The sequence below is a fragment of the Amblyomma americanum genome, chromosome 10 (assembly GCF_052857255.1).
Source record: "Amblyomma americanum isolate KBUSLIRL-KWMA chromosome 10, ASM5285725v1, whole genome shotgun sequence".
Classification (NCBI taxonomy): Eukaryota; Metazoa; Arthropoda; class Arachnida; order Ixodida; family Ixodidae; genus Amblyomma; species Amblyomma americanum.
Genome location: NC_135506.1, coordinates 4,861,120 through 4,872,603, shown reverse-complemented (window position 1 = coordinate 4,872,603; position 11,484 = coordinate 4,861,120). Strand labels below are relative to the sequence as shown.

General features: G+C 48.0%; 2 protein-coding genes across 3 annotated transcripts; one reads left to right on the top strand and one right to left on the bottom strand.

The window, feature by feature from the left end:
- Positions 1-110: 110 nt before the first annotated feature.
- On the bottom strand, positions 111-2,741 carry LOC144106969 (uncharacterized). Its single transcript, XM_077639934.1, has one exon. The coding sequence runs from the start codon at positions 2,497-2,499 to the stop codon at positions 1,942-1,944; it is 558 nt and encodes a 185-aa protein (XP_077496060.1). The 5' UTR covers positions 2,500-2,741; the 3' UTR covers positions 111-1,941.
- A 301-nt stretch (positions 2,742-3,042) lies between these two features.
- On the top strand, positions 3,043-11,413 carry LOC144106619 (adenosine 5'-monophosphoramidase HINT3-like). Of its 2 annotated transcripts, none has more exons than XM_077639467.1 (6): positions 3,043-3,413; positions 3,668-3,780; positions 3,902-4,019; positions 5,521-5,587; positions 9,044-9,170; positions 11,297-11,413. In XM_077639467.1, the coding sequence occupies exons 1-6, from the start codon at positions 3,410-3,412 to the stop codon at positions 11,351-11,353; spliced, it is 486 nt and encodes a 161-aa protein (XP_077495593.1). In that variant the 5' UTR covers positions 3,043-3,409; the 3' UTR covers positions 11,354-11,413. The 2 variants fall into 2 exon arrangements, with proteins under 2 accessions (XP_077495593.1, XP_077495592.1); XM_077639466.1 differs by having other exon boundaries at positions 3,045-3,129.
- Positions 11,414-11,484: the final 71 nt, after the last annotated feature.

Below are 11,484 nucleotides of genomic sequence, written 5' to 3'. Positions count from 1 at the left end.
GCCAAACAGACTGAAATTTTTATGGTCTCATAATGCAGCATTGACAGTGGATGGAGCAGTTTTGAATTTTTCCGATTTACATGTGCCTGCATGTGCACCCAATTTTATCATCCTCAGTCATCAAAAAATTATCAAAATTTGCTTCATTAATCTAATTATATTTTTCCTAATAAATCAGTTTTTCTACAATTCTGCAATGAAGGGACCATCACGGAATAATTTAATAGTAGCTGTAGTTCTGATTGTGGCTAATGCTACCTCCACAACGGTTGAGAGTATACCCAGAAGTTGAAGCTGCGTTTTAAGATTCAACTGGACAGCTGTGCCCAGCAGAAACTTTTGTTCACAATAGAGAGGAAGCCACTAGCACGAGGCAATGGCGTCTAAACCTATGGTTTGGCTTGGAAGCTTGGGAACAGCACACCTGTGGAAGCACTGCCTAAGCGCTCCCTAACTTCAGGATGCAAGGAACTCTGCATTCTGACCATCCAAATTCGTTCTAAAAAAAAATTTTGATCCAGTGGCTTTCTGACTATGCTGACAGCAAAAGACATTTATTGCCGAAAAAAGTGAATTTAAAAATTTTCCCGCCACTCATATCAAACTCTTGTTTCCAAGACCGAAAAAGATCAGCCCTGGGAAGTGGATGGCAATGTAGCATAGCTTCAGAGATCCCCGTAAAAAATTGTCCTGACACACCACAGTTTTTCAAATTTGCCGGTGATGGCAACAGCTGTGTTCTATTCTTTGGCCTTTTCAGCGAAAGCAGCACGCTGCCATTACAATATGTCGACACAGGCTGCCCTTTGTCCCTTTCATGCTATGGAACACGATGAAATTTTATGGCGCAAGGGCATCTGTGGCCCAAGCGCACCACGACACGAGGTGTTTTAGTCTACTCAAGGTCCAGTCAAAGATCCATTCCCCATGCATTTCACCCTAATGAAGTCCACTGCATCATCGGTGGGTACCCGTGGCTCGGGAGATCAAATCTCGCATTTCCCACATGCGAGGTGGGTGCTCAAACCACCAGGCCGCCGCTGCGGTGCCATGCCACGGAGCAGACAAATGTAAGAGGCAACAGATTTAGCACTATGACGGGCATCAATCTCACAGGAGACTGAAAATAGCATTACTCCATCATATTTCAGGCATGCTTCACTGAATGTCACAGCCACCACAGGCTATAGATGCACTTTTTGAGTTTATGTGATCTGGGGGCGCATTGTTGGATTGGGCATTGTACACTTGCTTAAATGCGGTTCAATGGAGATCTCATAACACTTGCTTTTGAGTCTAGTTACCCACAAGGCAGGATTTCTGAACACCTCGATGAACGCAGCAGCGTGAAACACCAGAGACCATCTGCCTGAAAATCGAGTGAGCCATGGCTACAGCAGGTAGTGCAGTGAGAGAGAAGGCATTCAGTAAGCAATAATGGAGAATAAATGAACTCTATCACACTGAAATTTTGCAGGTCACTGATGTCATTGCCAGGGACCATCAAGCTTAAAAACATTGCAGAGAGTCTGTCGGACAACAGGCCTGCATGATCGGCACTTCGAGACTATTCACTACAGTGCAGTGATAAATGATGAATAAAAGGGGCAAACCACCAATGATGCTGGAAGTTCGCAGTGACGGATGTCCTGAATCCGGTCTCTTGTCTCCTGGCTTACGCACGGAAAGATAACGTCAAAACCAGCCCACTAGATACACACGTCAACGTACGATGCCGGTTCAATCTTGGAACGCTCAGAAGTGACCACTAGTTAGCATTGCATGCACTGCCACAGGTACTGCCTCGCAATTAGCTCTACCGCGAGCATGCGCATGTGCACTGGCGGCTCGCGTACTACCACGACGGGCGGTACTACATGCCGAGCCAGCGCCTCCTCTGGCTGAGCTATAACCGTAGTGTTCCGACTTGCCGTCACCGCTTTAACGATCGTCCGATGAAGAGCCACTCGAGCTGCTGCTCATCCGTTTCCCCTTCTTCTTCTTCTTGTGGTGGGACTCCCTGTCGTCCCGGGAGTGCTTGCTCCTCTTGCGGTCGCTCTTTTTGCTCTTACGACAGCTGTCCCGGCTCCGGCGATGCGCTCCTCCGTCGTCCTCGTCGGCATCCCCACGGCTTGCCGACCTCCTTCGCGGGGACCGCGACCGATGCTTCTTCTTCTCTTTCTTCTTCTTCTTCTTCCTGGACCTGTCGGCCGACGAGGCGCGACGGCTGGCTCCGGACGCCGACGCCGCCGCGGCGGCAGCAGCGCGCGCCAGGTTGAGCTGCGTGAGGGGCGACACGAACTCGTCTTCGTCGCTGTCGTCCTCCGAGCTGGTGCTGCTGACGTCCAGGACAATGTCCTTGTTTGGGTTGGCCTTGAGGAAGTTGCGGCACTGGTAGGTGAAGTGGCCCGGGTAGCCGCACTTCTTGCACGCCGGCCGCACCGTGTCCGACGGCTGGTTCGTCAGGCGGGCCATCACCTCACGCAGCGTCGACTCCATGGCGGCGGTAGTCACAACAGATGCGCCGAGCGACTAAAGAAATTCGCTCACCGCTACAACGTTACTAGATCCCTTCTAGTAACGTTGCACCGCTCTGACACGCTTTCCGACGCCAAGCGTGCTGTGCTGTGTTCGCGCACACAGACAGCGCACTGTATGCGCATCAACGTGTCAACGTTACCAGACGCGCATCTCATGTGATACGATTTTATCACAGAATCGGCGGCCTCGGCCAACTGGCCGCCTCTACTATAACTCTATGACTCTGACTCTACTTGCTACCAAGATGAATGGATAAGTGAATATGACCTTTTCCTTTGTAGAGGGTCAGTGGCATGCGCTACCTTGCGAAAAACTGTTTTCATTGTTTTTTTAATCATAAATTTTTAGTTTTGTTTTAATTTACATTTTTGTGATGTCACTTTCATCATGCGAGTTATATTGTTTTGTTGAATTTACGTGTGCATAAAATTTTTATGAAGAAAATTTCTGCTAAATTTGGAATCGTCAACTGTGTTTGACCAAGTCGCACGAAGCAAAAGGCAACTCTGAAGAGGGTAATGGCCGCGCGCTGTCTGCGAAACCGTAACTCATTTTACTGTTCCGCCCGGCCAGCCCGGCTCCAGGAAGGTGGTTTTTATTTTCCTCGTTTCGCTGTGTCTAGCGTCGCCTTTGATATCGCGCTGCACTCCAGCTGTGGCCAAGACATCTACCTTGCTGTGGCCACCTGTGAGCGTCTAATTTCAAACTGGGCGCTTGCATTCCGAATAATGTCGGAAAACATGAGCTGAGCTGTGTTAGCTTCGTTAGCAGCTAGCCGTGCAGAACCTCGGCAACATCGCTACAAAGTTCAACAGCTTTTATGCTGTAACTGCGTTTCGAGCTGGTGAGCTTGTTGCAGCATCAAGATATGGGTAAGATGGCGCAAACTCTGCCTCTCACTTATCTCACTCAGTGAGTTCATGCATTGTCATTTTCAAAGTTTCCAAACCACACCGTTTTTGAAAAAAAAAAGCGTGAGCAAGAGACCCTATCCTGGACATTCGTTACAAACGGAGTTGCGAGCTTTAATAATCGAGCCGCGTTCACGTGCATCTGGCAATTTTTTCACTCCCACGGGCTTGCAACAATATTAAAACAGCCGCATGGATGGACGCTTATTGCGCAGGTGCTGTTCTGGGGAAAACAGCTGAAGGTGCACCCACAGAAGCACAGGTCGAATCTTGCATATTCTGTAAAATCGTAGCAGGCAAAGACCCGAAGACAACGCTGCTGTACCAGGTGCGCGGACTGCTTTGAATTACTTTCTCGGAAACATTTCTGAAAATGTCAGCGCAGGCCGTTCGTTTTTGTTGCATGGTGGAGCGGAATTTAAAGATAAACTTTTTCATTTTGTATCCAGGACGAAGACTATGTTGTCTTCCAAGATATACACCCAGCTTCAACGCACCACTACTTAATTGTTCCAAAGAAGCACCTCAAGGATGTTAAATCACTAACTTACAACGACATACCTATTGGTGAGTGCCACACGGACATGTTGAGATAAGATGACGCGCATCAATGCTCAGGTGCTCATTCTGGCAGACTGAAAATTATGAATGAATTAATGAATGAGTGAATTATATTCAGTAAGAGGTATCTGACACGAAAACCTAGTCAAATGGAGTTGTGTACAGGTAAATACTGCATACTTGCCAGTACTCATTAGGGCAGAAACTTAGAGACCAAAGAAAAGCCTTGAAATTTTAAACTGAAGAGATCGCAGCAACCTATATGGAAAAGACAGTTATATGTATAATATCAGTAGATGGGAAAAGAGCATAGTAGGTCAGGGAATAAAACGTGAGTTAATGGTGCACTAGTCAAAATCGAGAAGAAAATATGGGCATAGGCAGGGCATCTAATGCAAAGGGAAGGTAACTGTTGGTCCCTTAATGTGATGGACTGGATTCTAAAAGAAGGCAAGCATAGCAGGGGTGGCAGAAAGTTAGGTGGTTGGATGCAATTAGGAAGCTTGAGAGGATAAGGTGACCGCAGCTGGCACAGGACTGGGTTAATTGGAGGAGTATGGGTGAGGCCATTGTCATGCAGTGGACGTCGTTAGGCTCATGATGATGTGTAGGGAAAGGGAGCCAACACATGGTATTCGATGCCTTTGCAAAGTAGCAGCGTTGATCATCATGGCATCAAAATAGGCTGAAGATCAGACAAAACTCTGGTCAATCATACATTGCTGTTCACAGGAACGACGTCGTAAGTGCTGTTGTTGAACGATGTGTTGTACACATGATGTTGAGAAATGCTTCAGCCTGGCAGGATTGATATTCATCTCGCAACTAGTGGGTTGAGATGAATATTATCATTTCGATGTCCAAAGTTAGATGGGAAAGAAATGACAGGTATATGGCTAATGTATATTGTTTTAAATTGTTATCAGTTATGGCAGTAAGGTGCACCAAAACAAGCAAGTTTTTGTATAAAACATTGCTGTGAGGATTCCAGCAATAAATTCGGGCCAAGTTAGTTGTGCCACTTTACAGTTCCTTTTTTTTTTCTGTCTCCCTCGGCAAAGTTGGATGGTGCAAAGCTGTCCACCCTGTTGCCTGACAACTCCTGCACAATTAGCAATATGCCATAGCGCCGAATTTGTTACCCTCATCTGATCTTTGCTTTTTAACTGCTGGCCATATGAATGATGCCGAAGTTTGAAAGTGTCCATGGACTGCAGTTTTCATTGGTGCAAACAAGGCCAGCTTCGGTGTAAGTTATCCACTGGAGTTGAGTACAGTGTTGTGCACAGCTTTGTTGTGTTAATCAGACCATTAAACAGGTTACAGCCCTTATTTACATCAACAAAAATCACAAAAAACTTTGTGGGAGCAGCTCCTATTTTCAACTAGCAAGGATGCACTTTTGCTGTGATTCCCACTGCTGCCACTCTTTGACAACAAATGCACAATCCTTGCCCACATAAGCTTCTTCCAGCCTCCAGTTAAGCAGTGCTGTCTTTTGTTTCAGTGAATCGCCTGGTTGAGATTGGGAAGCAAGTGCTGGAGCAGCGTGGTGGAAGCCTGGATGCCTCAAGGTGTGTTCATGTGGCACATATGTGGCATCGGGGCAGTAAAGCTCTCAGGATAGTTGCGAGGCCTGTGTGGTGTGAACATAATTTCATCTCAAAAACTGAGGGCAACAGTTATGCTACCTGCTGGAAGAGGAGAGATTAATCAGGGATGTGGAATTGGGGACTTAATCAGGGAATTAATCAGATGTGTGTTGTAATGATGGTGGAACAGGGAAGACCACAGGTACTGCACCAAAACTGGCAGCTTTCTTACTAAAGAGGAAAATGCAGACAGGAGCAAGTAGTCATAGGTGAAATGAAGGACATGCACAGGACAAGTACAAACGTTATCTACAGTGGCACGGATTCTCTTTGTGTGACTTGCATTCCACTGATTTCATTTCTGTCCCATTAATTAGGCTACATTGCACCACCTTGCCACCTAATCAGGAATTGCCCCGGGATGTTCATAGCAGGGTGGTGTGTGCAACTCAAAATTCCCTGCTTGGCAGTGCTCCTCTTAAAGATAAAATAGAAGGAACAAAGTGCGGCAATGAGATGTTCATTTATTCCTTTCCAACAAGGGAGCCTCTTGTAAGCATCAGTTTGAGTTCTTCACCCAAATGAAGGTTCTGCCAAATTTTAACGTGACATTGTTAAGGGTCCTTTTCAGCGGAAAACCCGCCGTCAGCACTGTGTCAAGAAAATCCGAATTGGTCAAGAGGGCCATGATGTCACAACTGACCTTGTGCGGCTAATTCTAACACACCACAACTCATTCACACAGTACAACAGCGATGACGTCACTACACAACTCCTCATCGGTCTGCAGGGTCGAGACAGTCAGCCATCATTAAGTAGTGCATCTGAAGAAAGAAAAGCAATTGCGCTGTAAAGAACAGTGGCCGAGTTGAAACTTGAAACACTGCCCCTTGGACTGTGAGCTGAGCGTGCTATCCCTCAACCAATGAGGAACGTTCTTTCGACTTGGTTGAAGTGAGGCCTCGTTTGTCTTGTGACAAATAACAAAACAATGATAGAAACCATAAATAACAAAAATGAAATAAAATGAAGTGTAGTGTTCGTGTCTGCGAAGTGTTATAGAAAGAGGACTTAAATGTCTCCTGAATTTTTGGGGGTGGTGGCTAAGCTGCCTCCTGTGAACCACAGATACCCATTTGACAAACTGGAATGATCCATATATGTCCAGCCTAACAGAACATTCAGTGGATGTATATTATCAGTATTGCTGGCCTGTCTATACGTGCTAGATGTCCGCAGAACATGAGTATTACTAGTGTCTTGCAAATCTAATCCTCATCCACCAAGTGGACGCACCTATATTCGGCAGGTGAGGCGACGCATTGTGTGCAAGGCTAACAAATTCAGTGCACTACTGCTTTGTGCAGTCTCCGTGGCGGTAACTACATTGTTACTACATGGCCATCAGTTTTGATGTACCATGACGAAACCACACGCACTACTTCGAGTTTCTGTGAAGAGCAGGAGCACAGTTAAGCTACAACAGGTTCTTGCTTCCCAGTTGGTCCCGATTTCATCCCGTTTGGCACCCCAACTGGGACCTTTTGTTTCGAAGCTGATGCCACTTGTCTCCCACTGGGCCTCGAACCGTCGGTTGCCAAATGGAACCAGTGAAATTCTAGACTAGACCAGTTACTTGCAGTTCAATTGCGAATTGAACATGTTCGTCTGAGAAGCGTACATGAGAAATAACCACGAAGCGTCTTAATCATCACATCGCATTAAGTAGAGTCGCATATCTGACTGTCCTTGCCTTTGTGCCACCACCGCCGCGAAAGGACGACTGTTTGAAGCGCCGAGCCTCGGGACAGCTCGATCATATGCTTTGGGGCTGTAGGAATTGGTGAGTAGTACTGCATTGGTAGCTTCGTGTTTAAGCTCTTGCTTCAGTTCTGCGAGCAGACTCTGGATCGTGCTCACTGCACTACCGCTCTGCAGTGGCCAGAGCAAAGGTGCTTCATAAGCGCTACCCACCTTCGACCCGTGCCGCTTATGTAGATGCGGCAGAATACTCTCACCGTCCTGTCTTCACAGTGGCAGTCTCGGATAATGCCCACAAGCTCCTTTGTTTCATCACCCTGAAAGTTAGCTCAACCAATCGTATCGGAAGAAGCTGCCATTGTTCTGGAAATTGCTCATACTCAGTCTGAATATATTTTCTCAGACTCAAAAACTATGCGCCGAATCCATGCACTCACTTACGATATCCTCCAGTTCATCCTGCCTCCCCAACACATAATCACCATCCTATGGGTTCCAGCGATCTGTGGGCACCCCAGGAGTACAGCTGTCCATGAACACGCCCAACTACTCGTCAATTAGGCACCTAATTCCTTTCGCAGCACGGGTGAATGACTACTCGCCTACCACGAAATTACTTTGCACTGCCTCAGTTCCCGCCTCAGCTACCCCCCCCCCCCCCCCCTTTAAATCCCTGTCTTAGGCCGAGCAAGTCGTTTGGCATCAATTACAAACGAGCACTATGCAGTCCCATTACCTTAATTTCCTAATTCATCAAGGTGACGCTTCTCCCAATTGTCTCTGCTAGAGCCCGCGAGCAGACTTTATTCTTATATATTGTAATTGCCTCAACAAGTCGTTCTCTACTCCCCCCTTTGAAGGGGCTGAGCGACAGAAGCAATGGGAGGCTGCTCTGCGCAGCTTATGGCCGGAAGATAAATCCGAAAAGTGCGCTGGGCCATGAGGGTCGCCGAAGTCGAAGGACTTTCAGCCACCTAGAGCGGCCTGAGGGCCCACCATCTTCCTTTTCCCCAACCCGACCCCCACCCCACCTGACCCAGTTCTTGGACTCAATAAAGTTGTTTTCTCCTCCTCCTGCAGCGACTTGTTGCTTTTGCGCACTGACTTTTTTCTCACTGGCACCACCAAGCTCTCACGGGCAGACCAGGTTTTCGTTAACAAGCTTTGTGCTGGCTACACCTCCCGCATTTTGACAAATGGCTCGCGCCTCCATCACCCAGGATCATTGTCGCCGATCGTACATAACCGCAGTTACTGAAATGTCTGTACTGTTACTGTAATTGCACACCAGGCTTATTCATTGAGAACGACCCTGCTCCTTCATTGATGGAGGCAGGGACACATTTTTGGCTACCAAACGTGCCATGCCCACAGACACCAGTGCACTTGCTTTCTTTCAACCTCCACAGAGGACAATATGGTGCCTATGGTAGCTTTTACGAACGATGCGAGGCAGAGCTTCTCACCACATTGAGTGGGTTGCGTATACCCTTTTTCCAACTAGAGGCCCAATGACCTGGAAATGAAGTGCTGAAGTGTTGCTTCATTCATTCATTTTAAATCTGGCGTGGCTGGGTCGCGTGACGCTGCCCCGTGACGTCACCACGAGCACTCCCCACACCACCCCAGCTGCGTGTTTTTATTTTTACAGTAATCGTTCCTCTTTTTTTTTTCCAGGTTCGGATTCCACTGGCCCCCATTCACGAGCATCTCGCACTTGCACCTACACGTGATCGCACCCGCCGGGGACATGTCCACGCTGGGGCGCTTCATATTCATGCCCGGATCGCCCTGGTTCTCTCTGGTATGCCTGCATTACATACATGCTTTTGCACACAGACAGCTTGTTTACGTGCAGCGCGCCGACTTATGCAGACAGCCAGGTTTCTCATTGTTCACTCGAGTGGCACAGTTGGCCAAATCAAGCGAAATAAAGACGATCGCCGTAATTTCGCTTGATTTGGCCAACTGTGCACGGCATTTCATTTTTTTGTCAACTGGCCTCTGTTGCAACAATTATTGACATTGATGCACCGTATTTACCTGGACCGCAACATGGAGACAGTCTCGGATTGTTCTGCGAAAGCACCTTTCACGTTGGAGAATCCTTGGGGGTCGATATCAGTCCGGAGCCCTCTGCTGCGGCGGGGTTCTGTACACTAGCTTTGGCACGCTGAAAACTCACATTCAAATCAAATGGCAGTTTGAGAGGGAACCTTTGTGCGTACAATGGTGCGTGGTGGGGCTGAAAGCATAGCTTCGCTCGGGGTGCTCGCCAGGTTGTACGGTTGAGTCTCGGGAGGGCGACCTAAAGTCCCTGAATAGCCTCTTTTTTTTTTTTTAGTGCGCCTGCACTAGGGCTTTCACTCCTCCGAAAAGCCATTGGTTGTTTGTCTGTCTGGTCCCTACGCAACCTGCAAGAGCTGGGTGCCAACCGCCTGGGTGGCAGGTGGGCCCCTAGGCCACACAACCTTGTGGCGTCATTACAACCTGCCCACCGGATTGTGAGCAAACTGCCCCCTGTGGCAGGTGGAAGTTTAATTAATCATTAGCCGTGAGCGGTACCTTGGGAAGAGCAACCTGGGTCACCTCACCTGCCATCGCAGCACTCGACATCGCAGGGCAGGGGCGCGTCGCCACCGCTGCACCCCTACACCAGGAGTGGTATGAGCCAGGACTCCCAGGGATCTTCGAATGTAGAGAATGACCAATTCCAGTGCAGCACAAGTCTAAAATGATGCAGTATCATGCAAACTTATAGCATATGGTATATCAACGAAGGTGAGCCATTTAAAATCAAGGAAAGCCATAGAAAGTAAAGATAAACCATACAAAACCAGGGCTAAGTGTGCTAGCACACGATAATTCGTGGTTAGCCCCAAGCTAAACCGCTCGTGATTTTTTTTTTTTAGTATAAATCGATACACATACCTAGGAACCTACAGAGTTTACTCGCAATGTTTTCTACAAAACTATAAAATTGGGAAGTGAAGTAAATTCGCTCGATCACTACATTGTGTTGTCTGAACACCTGAGCCAAATAATACACATGTACACACAGCGGAGAACCAACCCACAATGGTTGCGTGTTGGCGATTTTTTTCTAACGACTCGTTCACTCCCTCGCCCTCCTCCGTCTCACGCATCTGCGTATGGAAGTCAAGAGATGGCTATTGGTTATATTCTTTCAGGCTTCACGCAGCTGCCATGGCTACGGCCAGTCAGTCGCGTCGCTCTGGCTGGTCAGAATTAAGCCCCCTCCGCCCTTGGGAATCCCGCGCGCGTCGCCAGCCGGCGGTGAGGCCTAGTGGGTGGGGCCGGTTCAAGAGCGCCGACCTTTGAGCGGGAAAAAAGTGATGAGGGGAGAGGAAAAGACTCGAATACGCTTCAGATCAAACTACAGATAACTGAGCTTCTACAAAACGCATTAAAAAAAAAATTCTTGCTAGAGGGTATTCGTGAAGCGGCGTCCTTAAACATCCCAGCTATACCGCACATTTCTCGAGAGCCCTTTTCAGAGCCCCTTTAAGCGCTAAGCCGAACCGCAACTACAAATAGAAAACAATACTTTCTATGGCATATCGAACACAGAAACCATTAGAGACTATGGTTTCTATTGGCTCTCGGATTCCTCGCGGAAATTTCTTATTAGCTCTATAGTCTCGTGTGGTACGTGAGATAGTATATATAGGCTTGTCATTTGACAGATGGCGCTTGATATAAGTGCCTATTGTTTCGACGTTCTAAAAACCGCGCCTGCTATAGCATTCACAACCACAGGAGCAGACTGCGCACCAAAAGAAAAGGGTGCGTTTATTACTACCAGAGTAGAGGGTGCGTTCATTGTGCCAGTACATATATAGGGACTTGAGGCCGGCCGAAAGACGAGCATCGCGCGGTAATCAGCGGCTGTTTTTCCCTTTGCGGCAGGTGGAAGACGCCGTCGCCTACCTGGAGCGCTCGCGCCCCGCCGCGCCTGCGTCCTGACGCCTCTGCTGCTGCTTCACCTCGTCCGTCCGTCCGCCCTAATAAACGAGCTGCATCTCATATCTGCCCAATGTATGCTTGGCGTAGTGGCCGGTGAATCGGCTACCATTCAAACTGCAAATTGTGACCCT